Source organism: Trachurus japonicus, chromosome 23 (assembly GCF_045865225.1).
Source record: "Trachurus japonicus isolate A0001 chromosome 23, Traja_1.0".
Taxonomy (NCBI): domain Eukaryota; kingdom Metazoa; phylum Chordata; class Actinopteri; order Carangiformes; family Carangidae; genus Trachurus; species Trachurus japonicus.
The window spans coordinates 1,986,556-2,009,135 of NC_140929.1; the positions used below are offsets into that span (position 1 = coordinate 1,986,556).

The following is a 22,580-nucleotide window of genomic DNA, read 5'->3' on the forward strand; positions in this document are numbered from 1 at the left end:
TTAATAAGTACTGAATTCTTCATTTATAACACATGAATACTCATTAGTATGTAGTTTAAACACAGTTAAAATGTTGTACTAATCATTGATCAGCACTAACTGTGTTTATAAACTACATACTAATGAGTATTCATGTGTTATAAATGAATAATTCAGTATTTATTAACACTTAACTAATGAATAATAGTTTGTATTTATCAGACAATTGTCCAAGTCCCTCCGATCCGAGTCCCAAGAGAATCTCAAGTCATTTGGTTCAAGTCTCAAGCAAGTCCCAAGTCTTTTCTTTTGTGGGCAAGTCAAGTCAAGTCAAGTGGAATCACAGCACCATTGTCCCCCAGCCGACTCACAAAGCACCCGGGTTTATATCTTGAAGAGAAAAACTTTATCTTCCTAATGTCAATGTCAAAACAGAGCAGATAATAGACCTACTAATGTCCTGATGGAGAGAGAGAATCATCTGAACCCAAGTCTCTTTAGTGGGAAGTTTCAGAGTGAGATGGTGAAAGATAACAAAACACACACACACACACTCTCTCTCTCTCTCGTTGGCGTCTGATGTTGTTTATCAAAGCGTTTTGTTGCCGTGGTGATGTGTTTACAGTGTCATTACTGCGGCGACGACTAAGAAGAAGGAGAAGGAGAAGAAGCAGCCATGTTGGTTTTCTCTCTCTGCTTCTGTCAGAGAGAGAGACACTTACCTCTGTGTGTGTCTGTCTGTGTGTGTGTGTGTCTGTGCGTGTGTGTGTGTGTGTGTGTGTGTGTGTGTGTCTGTGTGCATGTGCGTGTGCGTGTGCGTGTGTGTGTGACGTCATCGCTGGAGCTGTGACCACGTTGTTACTGTGTTTAATATTGAAGGATTTTAAAGTTTTAACATTTAAAACTTCAATTATTCAACGTTTTAGTACCTGGGTCAGCAGTACAAGTAGTAGGAGTAGTAGTAGCAGTATTAGTGGTACCTGTGTCAGTAGTATAAGTATTAGTATTAGCCTAGTAGTTTTTGTAGTGTCAGTAGTAATAGTATTAGTATTAGTAGTAAAGGTAGTAGTGGTGTCAGTAGTAGTAGTAGCCTATTCGTTTTAGTAGTAGTAGTGTTAGTAGTATTAGTAGTTTTATTAGTTTTAGTATTAGTATTACTATTATTATTAGTAGTAGTATTAGTAGCCTAGTATTAGCAGTAAAACGGTCAGTAGTATTAATAGTATTAATAGTATTAGTAGTTTTAGTTTTAGTAGTAGGCTATTAGTAGTAGTAGTAGTGTCAGTAGTAGTATTAATAGTGGTAGTGTCGATAGTAGTAGTAGTATAAGTATCAGTAGTGTCAGTATTCCAACAGGCTCAGTCAGCATTATTTATATTTTGCAGTTTGTAAATTGATTCAAACTGAACTTTATTAGTCACAGTCTGGTTGACAGTCAGCAGCTCTGGGGCTGATGGGAAATGGAGTTTCACTGTTTCTGTGTCGAAACTTGAAAATTCACCTGTTTCTCTCTCAAATTCAAATTCAAATGATCTTTATTGTCATGGATGTTATAACAATGATGTCGCCACAGCTTCAAGACTCAGTGGACCAAAACAAAAACAACTCACAGAATCAGATAAGTAAAATAAAATAATAAACTCTCTCTGTGTCTCTGTCCAACAGAAGCTGGCTGTCAGGACTTGTCCCGTGGGGACGACGAAGCCTCTGTCCCTCATCAAGCCGCCCAGCCAGGGCATCTCCATCGCCGTGGTGCCGGCCAACAAGGCCCCCGTTTCCATGGTGACAGCACACATCAACGGGCAGAAGGCGGCGGCGGCGGCGGCGAGCTCGGAGCCTCTGCAGACGTCTCCCATCAACCTGCAGACGGCCGGCAGGGCGGCGGCGGCGGCGGCCGGCGTCCACGCCGCCTTCAGCAGCCGGAGAGCAGGGGACACGCCGACTCAGGTAAACACACCGGGAACATCTGGAACATCTGGAACAGCTGGGCCGAGGGGGCGGGGCCACAGCTGGAGGAGGGGGCGGAGCCACAGCTGCCCCGCCTCCACCTCTGTAGCTGCGTTTAATACCAGACATGCACAAGTTGTAAAGTTTTAAAGGGATAGTTCACCCAAAATTGAAATTTCACTCACATCTGAGTTACAGGGGGTCTCGGCGTAGCAGTGCATGTCCATATAACGGTTGCAAATGGATACCAACTGTCTTCGTACCAAAAAGACACACCAAAAAACATCCAAATACCTCCATGCTGCTCGTATGTAAAGTCCGTCTTGTATTGAAGCCCCGAAATGCGAAATTGTCCCGAAAAAAATGAAATAAGTCTATATTTCAAGCTTGTTTTGTAGCAGAAGTTTCTCGAAGCTCCTCTTCCCGGTTCATCCAAATTTAGACAAACTGGGAAGAGGATGGACCCTGGTTCGTCCAAATTTGACGAAGGCACGGAGGACTCTGAAACTTCTCCCAGCCCTTAGTCGACATGAGGGGGAGGAGATAATGAGTGAAATTTAAATTTTGGGTGAACTATCCGTTTAAAGGGTATTCTGGTGCATTATGGGAAATGGAAAATGAACCGTTTTTTCGTTTTTTCTCTGATAATACAAAACGAAAAACGGTTATTCATTTTCCATTATCCGATTTATCCGTGTTTGTAAAGGGAAATTGGGAATTAAAAAACCTCAGTGGAAAAGTTGTTTGTAGAACGGCGGAGCAGAGCCGTGAGCTGCTCAGAGCTACGCTATACGGAGGCTCATTATGGGATTTCTTGGTTTCCCTCATCAAACTCATCAAATACACAATCCAACAACTCCACAACGCTCTGGTGGACAAGTTGTGAGCTGCACATTCACCACGCTATGAGATAATAACACAACGTTACCACACAGAGTTGTTTTAGAGGGAAATACAGAGACTGTTGATGAAAAACTGTCCCTGAAGGCAACGTGCATCAGTGGTTTTGCATGAATTTCCCTTTAGACGTATATTATAGCTCCTTTCTTTTAAAGTAAACATTGAAAATACACTGTAGGGGAAACAATGGATCAGTAAACCCATGCAATCAAGCGCAAAAGTGCGTGCTCCCGCTTAGAAAAAAACCCCCAAAAACAGAGCCCGTCTGAACCTGCTAGAGTGCGCACCGTGCACACAGACTGCTCTGAGCATCTGGTCATACTTGAATCAAAGACGGTTTATAAATCCATTTATTGAATATCTTTGCTTGAATGATATCCACGTGGAAGAAATACATATACAATGAAAAAAACAGGCCTACAAGTCGTCTGAGTCATCTTGTCTCAAGTCGAGTCGAGTCTCAAGTCATTTCCTTCCAAGTCGAGTCAAGTCGCAAGTCGTTAAATTTGCGACTGACTCGAGTCCAATTGTCTGCTTTCTGGTGGCGTCAGAGCTGCTCTAGCTTTAGCCAATCAGTGCTGGGTTAACCTCGAGCCCCACCCAGGAGCTTTTCAGGGGCCAACGGAGTACCTACCCTGGAGTAGGTACTCCGTTGGCCCCCGTAAAAGTTCCTGTAAGTGGCCCTGTGGGGGAGGTTCCTGCAGTGGAAACACGCACCAACGGGGCCAAACCCGTAAAATTACCCCCAAGTTCCTGCAGTGGAAACGTGCCTTATGACTATAGGACAAATCTCCTTGTTGTTTACAACTACTTCCTGGTAGAAAACCAGCATGAGAACAATAGTGACGGACGAGAGTTTCACTATATATACATAATTTTTCATGTCACTATATCACCGTTTAGACTAATCTGATGTTTGTAAAGTTTATAAAACCAATGATTGGACAAACATTACTATTTACGTGTGCACATTTTTGTAATTAGTCATGGTTATCATAGATTAGCCGGGCTAACGGTTAGCTACCTGTTTAACTTTAATAACTCAGTGACTCAATAAACGCTCCATGAAAAAATATTTTCTCCAGCGGATATCTGAGTTCCAACATGACTGAGCTAACTGGAGTAGTTTCATGTCGTGTCCCACAACGGGAGGGTTTTAACAGCTGACGTCCTGCTGTTAGCTTAGCTACTGCCGTTAGCTTAGCTACCGTTGTTAGCTTAGTTACCGCCGTTAGCTGTCCCTGTCAGCTGAGCCACTGATGCTTTCTAGACACTGTGATTCCCCCGAACTGACTAAATCCAACACATAGCAACACAAAACACACACACAGAAATAGTAGCCTAATGTTTCTTCAACCATTTCAGATTTGTCTAAACGGTGATAGGGCGTGAAAAATATGATATATAGCTAAACTCTCGTTCGTTACTATTGATCTCATTCAAATTACGTGCTGGTTTTCTACCCGGAAGTAGAATGTAAACAACAAGGAGATTCGGTCTATAGGGATTATGGCAATGGGCCAATTTGACAAAATGTTGAACTATCCCTTTAAAATGTGTTGAATCGTTTCCTGGTTTGTCTCTCTGTTAGGATTCAGGCCGCTTCGTCTCGTCTCGTCCTCTCTCTGTATTCAGCTCCGTCTCTTCTCAGCTTCACGCTCCTTCACACTATTAGCTGCTGTAATTGCTGCACGGCCCCATAGAGGGAGAGCGGGGGCCGGGGCCCGCGGCCCTGGGGGGGGGGGGAGTTTCCCGCCTTTATGACTCGTCTCTGTCCGTCGACTCGTCTCCTCTGGCGGCGGAGACATAAAACAGCGTTGGGAGCCGTGAACTTCTTCTCCACGGCGGCGTATTGTGGCGGTGATGGATGAGGTCGGACGCTGAGACGCTGAGACGTCGTTAGTCACGGCGAGAAGCCGCAGGAAGCACGAAGACGAAGACGAAGGATGAAACTCTGGAGCTTTTTAACGTCGGCGACTCGGCATCACATTCCTGCAGGAAAAAACAATCATTTATAATAATTAGCCTATAAGTGAATCATCCCTCTCTCTCTCTCTCTCTCCTGTCATTTCAAATTAAAAGCCCTCTGCAGCTCCGCTTTAATCTAATCACAGTTTACTGGAAACAGCTGTGTGTTTGTTTCCTTCAAAATAAAACTGCGTAGCGTCACATTATCTGTTAAAACTCTGCAGAAGAAGCTTGACTCATTTACCCATCATGCATCTGTAACTGTTGGCACATCAGACACAAACACCAGCCTCGATAATCGATCTACAACTGATCGGTGATGACTGGGATGTGTTTAAATAAGAGAAAACAGCTGTGTTGTTTCCTTCAAAATAAAACTGCGTAACGTCACATTATCTGTTGAAACTCTGCAGAACTGATGAAGCTTTTATTTTTTTAAAAACGTGGCACATTTATGTTTTTTAAGGTGGATGAAGAAAAATTAAATAAAAAAAACCTGCAGCTTTAACCGATCACATGACTTTTAATTTGAAATCCAAAACACTTTTGTGGCGTTTGACTCATTTACCCATCATGCATCTGTAACTGTTGCACATCAGACACAAACACCAGCCTCAATAATCGAACTGATCGATAATTGATCGGTGATGACTGGGAGTGAACAGCTGTGTTGTTTCCTTCAAAATAAAACTGCGTAACGTCACATTATCTGTTAAAACTCTGCAGAAGAAGCTTTTATTTTCTTAAAATGTGGCACATTTATGATTTTTAAGGCGGATGAAGAAAATTAAAAAACAAAACAAAGTTGCAACTTCAACTAATCACGTGACTTTTCCTCTCAGACTTGTAATTTGAAATCCAAAACATCAGACACAAGCACAGGAAGTGTCAGCGTCAGGAATTAGTCATAAAAAGGCCTGAATAAGACCTGGAAAAAGACATGGAGTAGGCCTGGAAAACCCAGAAAACATGACAGAATAAGACCCAGAAAAGTCCTGGAAAAAACCTGGAAAATACTTTAAAGAAAGGATGGGAAAAGACCTGGAGACAGCCTGGAAAATGACTGGAAAAGACTTGGAAAAGTCTTGAAAAATACCTGGAAAATACCTCGAAATCACCTGGAAAACACATGGAAAAGATCTGGAAGAAGACCCGGAAAACACTTGAAAAAAAGGACAGAATAAGACCCGGAAAAAGACATGGAGTAGGCTTGGAAAAGGCCTGGAAAACCCGGATAACCGGACAGAATAAGACCTGGAAAAGTCCTGGATATAACCTGGAAAATACTTTAAAGAAAGGATGGGAAAAGACCTGGAGACAGCCTGGAGAATGGCTGGAAAAAGACCTGTAAAATACCTCGAAATCACCTGGAAAACACATGGAAAAGATCTGGAAATAAAGGACAGGAAAGAAAACCTGGAAAATATCTGGAAAAAGACCCGGAAAACAGGACAGAATAAGACCCGGGAAAGTCCTGGAAAAAAACTGGAAAATACTTTAAAAAAGGATGGGAATAGACCTGGAGACGGCCTGGAAAAGACTTGGAAAAGTGTTGAAAAAGACCTGGATATGGCCTGGAAATCACCAGAACAGATCTGGGAACTACCTCGAAATCACCCGGAAAACACATGGAAAAGATCTGGAAGAAGACCCGGAAAACACTTGAAAAAAGGACAGAATAAGACCTGGAAAAAGACATGGAGTAGGCCTGGAAAAGGCCTGGAAAACCCGGAAAACAGGACAGAATAAGACCCGGAAAAGTCCTGGATATAACCTGGAAAATACTTTAAAGAAAGGATGGGAAAAGACCTGGAGACAGCCTGGAAAATGACTGGAAAAGACTTGGAAAAGTCTTGAAAAATACCTGGAAAAAGACCTAGAAAATACCTCGAAATCGCCTGGAAAACACATGGAAAAGATCTGGAAGAAGACCTGGAAAACACAGAATACACAGACAGAATAAGACCTGGAAAAAGACATGGAGTAGGCTTGGAAAAGGCCTGGAAAACCCGGATAACCGGACAGAATAAGACCTGGAAAAGTCCTGGAAAAAAACCTGGAAAATACTTTAAAGAAAGGATGGAGACAGCCTGGAAAATGACTGGAAAAGACTTGGAAAAGTACTACAAGTAGTAGTGGTAGTAGTAGTATTAGTAGTATTAGTAGTACCTCGATCAGCAGTTCAAGTAGTAGTAGTATTAGTGGTACCTGTGTCAGTAGTATAAGAGTAGTTTTAGTAGTGTCAGTAGTATTAGTACAAGTATTAGTATTAGTATTAGCCTAGTAGTTTTTGTAGTGTCAGTAGTATTAGTATTAGTATTAGTATTAGTAGTAAAGGTAGTAGTGGTGTCAGTAGTATTAGTGTCAGTAGTAGTAGTATTAGTAGTTTTAGTAGTATTAGTATTACTATTAGCTATTAGTAGTAGTATTAGTAGTAAAACGGTCAGTGGTATTAATAGTATTAGTAATATTAGGAGTATTAGTAGTAGTAGTATTAGTAGTATTAGTGTCAGTTGTAGTAGTATTAGTAGTTTTAGTTTTAGTAGTAGGCTATTAGTATTAGTAGTAGTAGTAGTGTCAGTAGTAGTAGTAGTAGTAGTATAAGTATAAGAAAATGATCTTGAAAAATACCTGGAAAATACCTCGAAATCACCTGGAAAACATATGGACAGACTTTTAATTTGAAAACCAAAACGATGATGACGTAACGGCTCGGTGCTCTGTGATTGGCCGCTCTGTGGTGATGTCAGCGTGTCTTTGTGGAGGTGGAGGTCATGGGGGCGGAGCTACTTCATTGTTGCTCCTCACAGCTGCTTCGTCTCAGCGCCGTCAGTCAATCCATCCATCCACCGTCGTAAAGAGGAGAGAGGAGGGGGCTCGGCCAATCAGAGGCCTCCGACGGTTGCCGTGTCAACAGGAGAGGGAGGGGGGAGGGGGGAAGAGGGGGGAGGAAGAGGAGGGGGGGGCTGCACCCTCGGACCACCTGGCTGTTAATGTGCAGATCAATAATGAGGTGTAATGGGATCGCTGCTCCGCATGAGAGCACACGTTACCGCTGCATTGTTTCATACACACACACACACACACACACACACACTGAGACACACACACACACACACACACACTGAGACACACACACACACACACACACACACACACACACTCGGGGTTAGTGAACCGGTTTCACACGTTTAGACGACACAGGTGTGGTCAGGTCTGATGATGTGGATTTAAAGTTGAAAGACTTCTCTAACAGACTCTCGCTGCTCTGATGCTGCTTTTTACTTTTACTTTTTAATTTAATTTAATTTTTATTTTAATCCCAAAGTTTTTTTTTGTTTTCTTTTAATTGTTAAAACCTCAGTCTTGTCTTCTCCTCGTTAAATGAATCAGATGATCAGTGAATCACAGAGAACGAGACGTTGAGTTTAGAAACTTAAACTGTGTCCAAGCAAATTTCCATCATGATATATTTACGTAATAGAGCTGCAACTAACCATTATTCTCATTATCGATTAATCTGTAGGTTATTTATTTAGTTGTTTGGTCAATAAAATGTTAAAAAATATTAAAAATATCAACCAGTGTTTCTCAAACCACCAGACGACTTCGTCCTCAAATGTCTTGTTTTGTCCTCAAACCAAAGAGAGACTCAGTTTATTGTCATAAAGGAACAAAGAAACCAGAAAGATTCACATTGAAGAAGCTGGAATCAGAGAATCTGGACTTTTTTTCTCTTAAAAAACGACTCAAACTGATTATTAGATTATCAGAATAGTTGACGATTAATTTAATAATCGATAATTGTTGCAACTCTATTATTTAACATAATATTTCATTGAAAACTGGTGTCATTATTGAACGGCCTCATCACTACACTTATTGTGTCATGGTGGGAATAAAGGTCGAGTTTAATTCATACAAACTGTCACAACATCACTATTTATCTACTGACTGAACTTTGCTTGAACACAGAACAGGAAACTAAACAGGAGGATGTTTTTTTTTTGTTTTTTTTTGTTTTTTTTTAGAAACTTTATTAAGTCATCATGGTGCAATACAATTCAATACACCAACAGAACATCGCCAGGGGGTTTCAATACAGACAATACAATGCAGAGACAAGCTTTCATACAAAAACATTGTAAAGTGTACATAAATTCAAAGTTTTTATAGCTTTCATGTTTATGGATTTTTTAATAGACTTAATGTATTGTTTGGCTTCATTTTCAAAAATAAGAAAAAGTGGTATGGAGGATGTTTTATTATGAAACTTTTCCCCCGACGGCGCCCTCTGCTGGACGGGCTGAACGCTGCAGCTTCTCTCCTCCACTGCTGCGTCTGCACTTCCTCCTCTTCCTCCTCCTCCTCTTCCTCCTCCTCCTCTTCCTCCTCCTCCTCCTCCTCCTCCTCCATCAGTTTATTTTCTGTTTCTGTCTCTTCTCCTCATATCACTTCACCAGTAGAAACACAAACAGAGTTTCTCTCTCTGAGGGTAAAAAGTGCTGATGTGACATCACAACAACAACAACAAGGTGAAGACGCAGCTTCTTTTTTTCCGTGAGTCAGTGAGTTGTTATGGCAACAGGAAGTATAAAAAAACAAAAACATCCAGACCAGAGGAGCAGCTCAGAGAGAGCCGCTAACGAGCCTTTAGCTTTAGCTTTAGCTTAGCACAATGACTGTAAACGGAGGGAAAGTGTTAGTATCGTGGTTTATCTCTGTGTGAACTCTCATCACGCTGCGTTGGAGGAAGAGTTTAAAGTGACTAAGAGGAAGAGGAGGAAGAGGAGGAGGAGAGAGGAGGAGGAGGAGAGAGGAGGAAGAGGAGAGAGGAGGAGAGAGGAGGAGGAGAGAGGAGGAAGAGAAAGGAGGAGAGAGGAGGAGGAGAAAGGAGGAAGAGAAAGGAGGAGAGAGGAGGAGAGAGGAGGAAGAGGAGAAAGGAGGAGAGAGGAGGAGGAGAAAGGAGGAAGAGGAGAAAGGAGGAAGAGAAGGAGGAAGCGGAAGAGGAGGAAGAAGAGGAGGAGAGAGGAGGAAGAGGAAGAAGAGGAGGAGAGAGGAGGAAGAGGAGAGAGGAGGAGGAGAGAGGAGGAAGAGGAGGAGGAGAGAGGAGGAAGAGGAAGAAGAGGAGGAGAGAGGAGGAAGAGGAGGAGGAGGAGGAGGAGGAGGAAGAGGAGGAGGAGGAGGAGGAAGAGGAGGAGAGAGGATGAAGAGGAGGAGGAGGAGGAGAGAGGAGAGAAGAGGAGGAGGAGGAGAGAGGAGGAAGAGGAAGAGGAGGAGGAGAGAGGAGGAAGAGGAGGAGGAGGAGAGAGGAGGAATAGGAAGAGGAGGAGGAGAGAGGAGGAAGAGGAGGAGGAGGAAGAGGAGGAGAAGGGGGAGAGGGGAGAGAAGGAGGAGAAAGAAGAAGAGAAGGAGGAGGAGGAAGACGAGAGAAGAGGAGGAGGAGGAGGAGAGAGGAGGAAGAGGAGGAGGAGAGGAGGAAGAGGAGGAGGAGAGAAGAGGAAGAGGAGGAGAGAGGATGAAGAGGAGGAGGAGGAGGAGAGAGGAGAGAAGAGGAGGAGGAGGAGAGAGGAGGAAGAGGAAGAGGAGGAGGAGAGAGGAGGAGGAGAAGGGGGAGAGGGGAGAGAAGGAGGAGAAAAATAATAACGGGGGAGGGGGGAGAAGGAGGAGGAGGAGAGAGTGGAGTGAGGAAGGAGGATGATGGAGAGGAGGAAGAGGAGAAGGAGGAGAAGAAGGGGGAGGGGCTCCGTCGTCTCTCGGCTTCGTGTCGACTTCACTGTTTGAAACAAGAAAGATTTTCTTTTTCTTTTTCTTTTTTTCAAAACAGGAAATCACTGGTCCAAGGTTGTTCAGAGGGAGGAGGGGAGGGGGGGGGGGGGGGGGGAGGGGGGAGAGTAGCCCCCCCCCCCCTCTCCTCCTCCCTCCTCCCCCCTAAAGAGAAGGTGCTTAGGTTTGGAGAAAAGAAGCAGCAATTACTAAAATGAAAGCCCTTGCACTGCAAGAATTTTCATCCCGGCAGTTGCCATGGAAACAGGCCTCGGCCGCCACCCCCCCCCCCCCCCCCTTCCCTCCCTCCCTCCTCCTTCAGCGAGCCGCTCTGCAGCACAATACAATGAAATGAAGGATTTTCACAGAAGGAGAAAAGGAGGGAGGGAGAGGAGGGGGGAGACAGGGAGAGGGGGGAGGAGTTCAAACAACTGACACAGAAACTGCAGCCTGGAAAAGACCTGGAAAAGACCTGGAAAATACTTGAAAAAAGGACTGGAAAACACCTGGAAAAGATCTGGAAAATACTTTAAAGAAAGGACAGGAAAGAAAACCTGGAAAATATCTGGAAAAAGACCCGGAAAACAGGACAGAATAAGACCTGGAAAAGTCCTGGAAAATACTTTAAAGAAAGGATGGGAAAAGACCTGGAGACAGCCTGGAAAAGACTTGGAAAAGTCTTTAAAAAGACCTGGAAAAAGACCTCGAAATCACCTGAAAAGATCTGGGAAATACCTCGAAATCACCCGGAAAACACATGGAAAAGATCTGGAAAAAGACCCGGAAAACACTTGAAAAAAGGGACAGAATAAGACCTGGAAAAAGACATGGAGTAGGCCTGGAAAAGTCCTGGAAAACACCTAGAAAAAGACCAGGAAAAAGGCCTCGAAAACACCGGAAAAGATCCTGGAAAACATATGGAAAAGTCCCGACAAACACTTGGAATAAAGGACAGAATAAGTCCTGGAAAAGTCCTGGGAAATCACTTGGAAAAATACCTGGAAAACACTTGTTAAAAGGACAGAATAAGTCCTGGAGAAAACCTGGAAAAGCCTTGAACCTCCTTCTCTCTGATGGAAAATGAAAGTTCCCTCATTCAGGAACATTAAATCTTTATTTATCTTTATTATAACAGGATTTATAAGTTGTTGATCGACTCATCATTGATCAACAGAGAACTGAGACGTCCGTGATGTCCCTGAACGCAGCAGCTGCAGCTCCTCTGGTTGGTTCATCAAACTCATCAAACCGTCGTCGTCGTGGCTGCAGGTTTTTAACGAGGCGTTCAAGTGAAACGAGTTCATCTGAGCTTCTCTCTTCTTCAATAACATCGATGCTGATGCTGATGCAGCCGCGTTAACATCCACCACACGTCCAGACAGAGAGAGAGGGACTGTCACAGAGTGTGTGTGTGTGTGTGTGTGTGTGTGTGTGTGTGTGTGTCTGGTGTGTGTGTGTGTGTGTGTGTGTGTGTGTGTGTGTGTGTGTGTGTGTTTATCTCTCAACAATCTGACAAAAGAAAACACAGCAGATTAAATGAAACAAACATGAGCTCTGTGCTGTTTGTCCTCTGCGTCTCTCCGTAGTTTATCAGCTGCTTTGACCTTGGAGCTGCGGTCGATCAGCTGATCTACGGCCCCGAGCCGTAAACTGAGCCTGCAGCTCACACACAACTACACAACTACTATACAACCACACAACTACACAACACATTCATGTCTGTTAGAGCCACTGATATAAAGACTGTGTGTGTGATTTTAATAATTTATCTGGTGTCAAAGTTCTTTTGTTTTTAGAAAAATGAGTCAATTTGAACTGGATCAGTTTGACTCCACCAGCAGAGGGCAGCAAAGTGTTCAGTAAAAACATGAATGATGAAAAATATTAAACAAAAACTCATGAGAAATGACTTTAATATATTAAAACAGAAGAAAAACATATTTAAATGAAATAACAGAAAGATTTTAATTGTTTGAATTCAATTATTTCAGAGATAACATAAAAAAAACAGTTGAATTAATAGTAAATGTGTTTCTAATATACTTTCTGAGTTTATTAATTCACATCAGCCTCTTAAAAAGTGAATGAGAGGGTAAAATATGAATCTAACAAGTCATTGAGTCTCAGATTGAGTTAATATGTCTGAAACCAGATGAGTTTCTGTTTCTGTTTGAAAGTGACTCGACTTTTTTCTTCAGTTTCTATAAATAAATGTTTCATCATGTAAGTTTCATCAACATGAGGAGGTGGCGCCCCCACAGGCCGCTGCACGTCACTACAACAACACTCTGCTCTAGTTCCTGTAGTGTTACTCTGTGTGTGTGTATATATCTATATATATATTTATCTAAGTGGTGCGTTCGGGTGTCTTTCAGATGCTGGGAACTCTCACTGCTGTGCCCATCAAGGTGCCTCAAGTCAGCTCTCTGCACCGGCTGGCAGGACAAGCAGCCACTCTGCTACCTCAGGTAACACACACACACACACACACACACACACACACACACACTGCTCATATAAAGTAGAATATTCATAAATTAATTATTAATTGATTTATTATATTGAATTATTGACGACTGATCTTTGTCTTTGAGACTTTATGGTTTTAATCGTGTTCATGATGAAGGTTAAAGTGAAGCAGCAGCTGATTCAAGATTCAAGAACTTTACTTTTGCCATTTTGTGCTCAGACAGAGCCGAGTTCTAAAATATTAAAGAGAATTTTTAAAGGAATTAGTCATGGCAAAAAAAACCCTTTAATTTACAGGCTGTTAATTATATGATAATGTCAAGAAATATCCAAGAAGTAACTATTAATTGCATCATAATGTCTAGAAATAGCCAAGAAACAACATTCAATTTCATAGTAATGTAGAGATACAGTAGCTATATCGCCAAGAAATAACGATTGATTGCGTAGAAACAGCCCAGAAATAATTGATTGTAACTGACAATTGCAAAGGACTTGGTGGAGAAACATTCTGGCCAAAAAGCCAAAAAATATTCACCTTAATTAATTGTTATTTCTAGGTTTTTTCTAGGCATTATTAAGCAAGTAATTGTTATTTCTTGACATTATCACATAATTAACGTCCTGTAAATTAAAGTTTTACCGAAACATCAGTAAATAACAAAGATAAATGACTTTGAAGAATAAAAATCACACAGAAAAAGCTGCCAATATATATTCTATACACAGAAATATGTTCATATGTGAGGTCTGTGGTGAGTTCCTCAGACGTCCAGCAGGAGGCAGCAGCTCTGAGTCTCTGAGCTGTGATTTAGTTTAGTTTAGTATAATAAGTTTATTTGTATCAGGGACAATGTACAAGATAACATTAGTCTCGAAATGAGAAGAGATGCCTTGTACCGGATTTAGCTTATTAGCTACTTTCCATCCGTAGTCCCTGGGCAGGTGAATAAGAATAGAAATGTAAGAATTATCAATTTACATAGCGTTCTAAACATCCATACACATAGATATGCATAATACACCCTCTCTTATCACAAACACTCAAGACATATTTCATATCAGAAAGAAACATACAGTTAATTGAAAGAAATTAACAGTTAAATTTAAAGCCTTTGGACAATCTGCTTTCTCCATTAAAGTCATAGGGAGGTGGAATTCTATACCTACACACATAAGAGACTCAGGAAGCCTTGTAGAATTTAAGTCCAGCCTAAAGCTCTGGCTAAAAGAAACACAAAAGTGTAACCACCTATGATTGACAGGCCTGTACTCTGATCACATTGATGGAACTTTATGTATTGTCTCATTTTTATGTATTGTATTTAGTGTACTGATGGTCGTTGTTTCTTCTGCCTGCCTGTCCAGGGACAACAGATTTAAATTAGCTGTCAGCTAACTCTGGTACAATTACCTTAAAGCAGATATCAGTGGAATGTTTTTGTTAATATAAGTCCTAAATAGTCCTATTTTCCGTCAGCAATCACTTACATGAAGTATTTCAGCCTAAACACGAGTCTCTCCGTCACTCTGCTCTGCTGTAACCCGAGGAGAAAATTTTCCTTGTGGGATACAAGTGTTATCCAATGAGGGGAGAGAACGGCATGAAGGGCTGTGTGTGCAGCCAAGGGATGCGCGTGAATGTGGTGACGTAGCACGAGGACCAATTGATGCCTGACAAGGGCGGGGGCTGCTAACTCATGGTGCGTTCAAGGAAACTCGTACTTTGTGTTTTTCCTTCCTGTGAAGTCATACCAGTTCGATCTGGTACGAGTTCACGGGTCGGAAGTTACGAGTGGCCGTTATAGGGAACTTTCACAGACAACAGGACGGTAAAAACACGAGCTACGGGTTACCTGGAACGCTACCAAGTCGTAGTTGTGACTTGAAGCTGTAACTTACGGTTTCAAAAGCCTGCCTTGAACACAGCATTAGCCGAAACGGCCGTGCCACTGATATCTGCTTTAATTGTGCACTGTCCCTGTAAAAATAAAGTAATAAAAAAAATAAAAAAAATTGGTCGACAGGCCTGTGTGATGCGTTCAGGTTCAGAGTGTCAGATGATGTGACTGTAGATGTTAACCCCCCCCCCCCCCTAACCCCCCAGGTCAGGCCAAAGACCCAGATCCCAGACAGCCTTCCCCTCAGCCCGTGTGAGGAGCTGCAGCCGCTCCCTCTGCAGCGAGCCGCGGCCGTGGTGAGTCCTCGTAGCGGCGCCACGCTGCCGACGGCCAACAGCACCTTCAGCCCCGAGCGCCAGGCCAACGGGCAGGGCCACGCCTCCGCCTCGGCCCCGCCCCCCCCGCTGCCCCGCGGCCCCGACGCCGCCGGCCCCGCCCAGCTCACCACCGCCGCTGCTGCCTCGGCGTCAGCGTCAGCGCTAGCGGGGCCCGGTGTGGGCGTGGGCGTGGCCTACGCCATCATTGCCGCCTCGCCCGCCACCGGGAACGGGGTGTCGGCCGTCAGCGAGGCCGTCAAGGTGCAGCCGCTGATCTTCAGCTCCGACAACAAGGCTGGTGTTACTACTCTACTTTAAGTTAAAACCTTTAAAGGGATAGTTCAACATTTTGTCAGACTGGCCCATTGCCATAACCCCTATAGTCATAGCAGTAGGTTCGTTACCTTTAATTGTCGGTGCAATCTATTTTTAGAACGGCGGAGCAGAGCCGTGAGCTGCTCAGAGCTACGCTACGGAGGCTCATTATGGGATTTCTTGGTTTCCCTCATCAAACTCATCAAATACACAATCCAACAACTCCACAACGCTCTGGTGGACAAGTTGTGAGCTGCACATTCACCACACTATGAGATAATAACACAACGTTACCACACAGAGTTGTTTTAGAGGGAAATACATGCAAAACCTCTGATGCGTGTTGCCTTCAGGGACAGTTTTTCATCAACAGACTCTGTATTTCCCTCCAAAACAACTCTGTGTGGTAACGTTGTGTTATTATCTCATAGCGTGGTGAATGTGCAGCTCACAACTTGTCCACCAGAGCGTTGTGGAGTTGTTGGATTGTGTATTTGATGAGTTTGATGAGGGAAACCAAGAAATCCCATAATGAGCCTCCGTAGCGTAGCTCTGAGCAGCTCACGGCTCTGCTCCGCCGTTCTAAAAATAGCTTGCACCGACAATTAAAGGTAACGAACCTACTGCTATGACTATAGGGATTATGGCAATGGGCCAATTTGACAAAATGTTGAACTATCCGTTTTAGTGAAGCCACATTTAAATCAGGACGTGACTTTTATTTTGAAAGTCACGTGACAGCAGCAGCATTTTATTCATAAAAACTTTGATTATTGATCTGATGGTTATTGTTATTGATTATCTGTCTCTAGGTGATCATCCTCCAGCCTCAGGCCCTCAGCAGCACCGAGGCGTCGCCGGGCGCCGTGGCCGACCTGCCGCCGCAGGAAGCCCCGCCCACCGCCAAGACCCCGTCACCGAAGAAAGACGAGGACCCGGAGGTGAGGAAACCAAACGCACACCTGGACGATTTTTAACGGAAATTAAAACATTTTAATGAGTAACATGAACCAGAGTTTAATAAATGAACTCCGCAGATTTAATGTCGTTAAATTTAAGTTCAAAACTATAAAACATAAAAGAGCAGAAGTCCCATGATGCACTGCTGCTCTTCACCTCATCGTTAACGTCTCCTCTTTCTTTCAGAAAATCGCCTTCATGGTCGCCCTCGGCCTCGTCACCACAGAACATCTGGAAGGTGAGTTCAGACGTCATATAATATAATATATTATAATATAATATAACATAATATAACATAATATAATATAATATAATATAATGTAACATAAAATAATACAATATAATATAATATAATATAATATAATATATTGTGATGTAATATAATATAATGTACCATAATAATTAAAATATATTACAATATAATATAATATTATAATGTAATGTAATATAACATAACATAAAATAATATAATATAACATAATGTAATGTAATATAATATCATATAATATATTATTTTATGTTACCTTATATGTAATGCAATGTAATTTAACATAGAATATATTATAATGCAATGTGATGTAGCGTAATGTAACATAAAATAATATAATATAATGTAATGTAACATAATATATTATGATATAATGTAACATAAAATAAAACAAAACAAAATAAAAATAGAGCATAAAATAATATATTGTAATATAATATAATGGAATATAATATATTATAATGTAATGTAATGTAATATAAATCAAATCAAATCAAATCAATCTTTATTTATAGAGCACCTTTCATACATGGAAAATGCAACACAAAGTGCTTTACACACATAGAAAATAAAACAATTACAAGTAAAAACCCCTCCCTCCCACACTCCATACTACACACACACACACACACACACACACACACACACACACACACACACACACACACACTCTCTCACTACTGACGCTAGGGAGACATGGCATGACACTGAGGATTGAGGAAGCGATATCTTTGGGGCCGTCCACACTGGGAGGAGTCGCAGGCCGTGCCACAGGGGGCACCAGTGCCCAGGCCCCCCGACCCCGGCAGACCACAGCCAGCCGAGCCGAAGGGACCCAGGGACAGCGCCCCCAGCAGCAGCCCAGACACAGCTCCCAGCGTGGAAGACCCCCCTGAGGAAACACTGGAGTTAAAAACTAAAAACATAAGATAGGATAAAAACCCTGAAAAAATAAGTTAACAGGGTAAACAGTTTAAAAAGATAAAAAGTAAATAAACAAATAAATAAATAAAAATATGTAAGATAATAAATAAAATAAGTAAAACAAGTAAAATTATTTAAGGTTAATAACAACTTTAAAAGCCAGATGGAAGCAGAAACATAAAATAAGATAGAACCATGAGAAGAATTTGAAATCTAGTTAAAAGCCTGACTAAAAAGGTGTGTTTTTTAACCTTCCCTTAAAAATATCAACTGTCTCTGCGGCCCTGAGGCTCTCCGGCAGGCTGTTCCACAGGTGGGGCCATAATAGCTAAATGCCGCCTCACCATGGGTTTTGGTTCTGGGTTTTGGTATGGATAAAAGGCCGGTGCCGGAGGACCTCAGGGTCCGCGAGGGTTGATATGGTAAAAGCAGGTCAGATAAATAAGAGGGCGCAAGGCCGTTAAGACATTTAAAAACTAGTAAAAGAACCTTAAAATCGATCCTGAAGCGTACGGGGAGCCAATGCAGCGACTCTAAAACTGGTGTAATATGCTCCCGCCCTCTGGTCCTCGTCAGCACTCGTGCGGCTGAGTTCTGTAATAATTGGAGATTAAAAATACTCTTTTTGGGAAGACCAGAGAGCAGGGCATTGCAATAATCTAATCGACAGGTGATAAAAGCATGCATCAGCACCTCCGTACTGGCCTGAGAGAGAAACGGGCGGACTCTGGCTATGTTTTTAAGATGATAAAAACCTATTTTTGTCATATTTTTGATATGTGGAAGAAAATTCAGCTCAGAGTCAAAAATCACGCCCAGATTTTTTACTGACTGTGTTGGCTTAAGATCCTGTAGTTTTGGTAAAAGTTTCTCTCTCTGGCCTTCAGGACCAATGACTAAAACCTCAGTTTTGTCCTGGTTGAGCTGTAGGAAATTCACTGCCATCCATGACTTGATGTCTAAAATGCAGTTAAAAAGGGCATCAATTGGCCCTGTGTCATCAGGAGACACGGCGATGTACAGTTGCGTATCGTCAGCATAACTATGGAAGCTGATGCCGTGCCTCCTGATGACGTCCCCAAGGGGCAGCATGTACAGATTAAAAAGAAGTGGACCTAAAATTGACCCTTGGGGAACCCCACATCCAATTTCATGGATTTCCGAGGAACATGTATCCATACTTACATAAAAGCATCGGTCTGTGAGATAAGAACAAAACCAGTTAAAAACAGTACCAGAGAGGCCCACCAGGTGTCTAAGCCTATTTAATAAAATGTGATGGTCTACTGTATCAAAAGCAGCGCTTAGATCCAGTAGAACCAACACTGTGAGCTTTTTATTATCTAAATTCCACCTGATGTCGTTTAAAATCTTTAAAAGTGCTGTCTCGGTACTGTGGTATTTCCTAAAACCAGACTGATGCTTTTCTGAAATGTTCTTTCTGTTTAAAAAGTCATTAACTTGGTTAAAAACCAGTTTTTCTAAAACTTTACTTAAAAATGGTAAGTTGGATACAGGTCGGTAGTTATTAAAAATACTTGGATCTAAATTGCTCTTCTTCAGAAGGGGCTTCACCACCGCCGTTTTAATGGCGGTGGGGAAGACACCCGTTTGAAGAGAGCAATTCATGATGTTTAAAAACTGTTCCTCAAAGAATCCATAAAATGATTTTAAGAGTGATGTGGGAATGGGATCTAAAAGGCAGGTTGTTGGGTTTACTTGGGAGAAAACTCGACCAAGCGTCCTTGCATCAACCAGGGCAAAACTCTCCAGTGTTTCCTCAGGCAAGGACAACAGTTCAGTGTCAACAGATAAAACCTGATGGGATAAAAGGCAGGATCTGATGTCCTTGATTTTGGTTCTGAAGTGGTCTGCAAAGTTCTCACAAAGATCATCTGTTGGTGCCTTAAAAACGTTATTAGAATTAGCACCTGTTAAAACATTAAAAGTGGAGAAGAGGAACCGGGGGTTGTTATAACACAATATAATATAATGTAACATAAAATAATATAAAATAATATAATATATTGTAATATAATGTAAAATAATATAATATAGCCTAATATAATATAATATAATATAATATAGTGTAATATAAAACAGCTGAAACTGCTGACCAGCTGGTGTCGATGACGTCATAGTGATGTCATAGTGATGTCATAGTGATGATGTCATAGTGATGTCATAGTGACGCGTCTCTACTTCCTGTGTCGAGCAGAGATCCAGACGAAGAGGCAGGAGAGGAAGAGGAGGAGCACGGCCAACCCGGCGTACAGCGGCCTGTTCGAGCCCGAGGTGAGGGACGCCGCTGCCGCCGCCGCTGCTGCCTGATGATGTCACACTGTCCTCTGATGATGATGTCACACTGTCCTCTGATGATGATGTCACATGTTTCCTTACTGACTGACTTCCTGTCGTGTCTCCGCAGCGTAAACGTCTGGCGTCTCACTACCTGAACAGTTCGCTCTTCCTGTCGGCGCGAGGTAAAACTACACAAACACTGGGGCTTTTATTTTGACACTAAAGAAACACTGGGGCTTTTATTTTGACACTAAAGAAACACTGGGGCTTTTATTTTGAAAATAATCAACTGTTGAATTAACTTTTTGTCTGAAATTAACTCGTTAAGACCTGAAAGTTTCCATCAGCTGTGACTGTCGCCCTCCTCTTCCTCCTCTTCTTCCTCCTCCTCCTCTCTTCTTTCTCCTCTTCTTCCTCCTCCTCCTCTTCCTCTTCCTCCTTCTTCCTCCTCCACTGCCTCTTCTTTCTCCTCCTCCTCCTCTCCTCTTCCTCCTCCTCCTCTTCTTCCTCTTTCTCTTCTTCTTCTTCCTCCTCCTCCCTTTCCTTTCTCCTTCTCTTCTTTCTCCTCCTCCTTTTCCTTCCTCCTCCTCCTCCTTTTCTTTTCTCCTCGTCTTCTTTCTCCTTCTCTTCGTCTTCTTTCTCCTCCTTTCCCTTCCTCCTCCTCTTCCTCTTCTTTCTCCTCCTCCTCCTTTTCCTTCCCCCTCCTCCTTTTCTTTCCTCCTCCTCCTCCTTTTCCTTCTTCCTCTTCCTCCTCCTCCTCCTTTTCTTTTCTCCTCGTCTTCTTTCTCCTTCTCTTCGTCTTCTTTCTCCTCCTTTCCCTTCCTCCTCCTCTTCCTCTTCTTTCTCCTCCTCCTCCTTTTCCTTCCTCCTCTTCTTTTGTTCTCTTCCTCCTCCTCCTCCTCCTTCTTTCTCCTCCTTCTCTTTTTCCTTCCTGCTCCTCCTCTTCTTTCTCCTCCCTCTTCCTCCTCCTCCTCTTCCTCCTCCTCCTCCTCCTCCTCCTCCTCCTCTTCCTCCTCTTTCTCCTCCTCCTCCTCTTCCTTCCTCTTCCTCCTCTTCCTCCTCCTCCTTTTCCTTCCTCCTCCTCCTCCTCCTCCTCCTCCTCTTCCTTCCTCTTCCTCCTCCTCCTCCTCCTCCTCTTCCTCCTCCTCCTCCTCCTCCTCTTCCTCCTCCTCCTCCTCCTCCTCCTCCTCCTCCTCCTCCTCTTCCTCCTCTTCCTCCTCTTCCTCATCCTCCTCCTCCTCCTCCTCCTCCTCCTCACCTGTCCGTCCGTGTGGCCACTAACCCGTCTGCTCTGCTTCCGTTGCTTCCATGCTAGACTCTGAGGATTTCTGCTGGAAGGTAGGTCGCATGACATCATCGCATGATATCACATGACATCATAGATATATATACGTAGATGCCGCATTCGGGCTTGTTTGGAATGTCTCACGGCCGCCATCTTGAGGAGTAGTTCCTCCTGACAAGCAATCAACAGTCAGAGGGTTTGACAGCTGTGAATCTGGCAAAATGCCAAACTTTAGTGCCGCGTACAGATCATCCCATGAAAGAAACGCCAAAACGAAGAGACATGGAATAACTTTTCTCAAGTAATAGGTTGTTTTATATTATATAACTATTATGAACTTGTTGAATTTGATGTAGGTAAGTTATCTGACATAAATGAAACTAACGTAACGTATCATAGGGTGGATATGTGTTACATTTAGTGCATATACCGCTAGTTCATATATTCATAGTTTGTTATTTTGTTGCCTGTATGTGTAGGCTATAGGCTTATCAGCTGTTTCTCCAGCTGTGAGTTTGTGGTTGCCATGGTGATGAGGCCGGCGAGTGAGTGTAAACCACTGTAGGCTACCTATATAATTTGTGCTAGGCCATATTAAATCAGTTTCATGGCACTTACATTAACCCTAACTGCTAACGTGAGCTATATAGCTGAATTGTAGTGATTATATTAAAACAAACGGCTTGAAAATCGGTTGAAAATTCAGTCTGCCTCTGTAGATACAGTAAGTAAAAGTTAGACACCTCCTCCTCAAGATGGCGGCGGCGGCGACAATCCGTTCCAATGGGCAGCAGCGTCAGAGGCGGCATCTACGTTTATATATCTATGACATGACATCACATGACATCACATGACATCACATGACATCACACACCGACCCCTCTGCTGTAAACTTCCTTGTTGGAATCGATGGGAGCAAAAACAGAAGCTTCACGCTGACGTTTTATTTTGAAAACCAGTCGAATTATTGTTAAAGGGATAGTAGCATTTTTTTTAAAGTGTGGTTGTATGATCTCCAAATAGCCCCTAAGTACTTTAATTGCAGTAGAAGACTCTCTACACTCCTCCCGTTAGCAACGCTAGCCCATAATAGCCCTGCCCAGAGATTTACAACATACAGTGTTGTGAACAGACCCAGAGAAAGAAAGAAGAAACGGCCTATTTTCACAACCTAAAAGAGGTTTTACCTGAAAAAAAATAGACAGTTCCATTGTTCACTATAATATAATTTTTTCCAGCCCTTCAAAGTGCAGGAAAAACACAGTTTTTATTTGGACCTA

General features: G+C 42.7%; 1 protein-coding gene across 1 annotated transcript in view; it reads left to right on the forward strand.

Moving 5' to 3' along the window:
• The window catches only part of phf21b (PHD finger protein 21B), a 109,577-nt gene that overhangs the window by 82,816 nt on the left and 4,181 nt on the right, over positions 1–22,580 (forward strand). The window contains exons 4-11 of the mRNA XM_085769931.1: positions 1,645–1,926; positions 12,936–13,028; positions 15,137–15,508; positions 16,375–16,503; positions 16,709–16,760; positions 19,933–20,009; positions 20,143–20,197; positions 21,331–21,353. Coding sequence (XP_085626057.1) covers positions 1,645–1,926; positions 12,936–13,028; positions 15,137–15,508; positions 16,375–16,503; positions 16,709–16,760; positions 19,933–20,009; positions 20,143–20,197; positions 21,331–21,353 — 1,083 coding nt within the window. The remainder of the gene's footprint in view (positions 1–1,644; positions 1,927–12,935; positions 13,029–15,136; positions 15,509–16,374; positions 16,504–16,708; positions 16,761–19,932; positions 20,010–20,142; positions 20,198–21,330; positions 21,354–22,580) is intronic.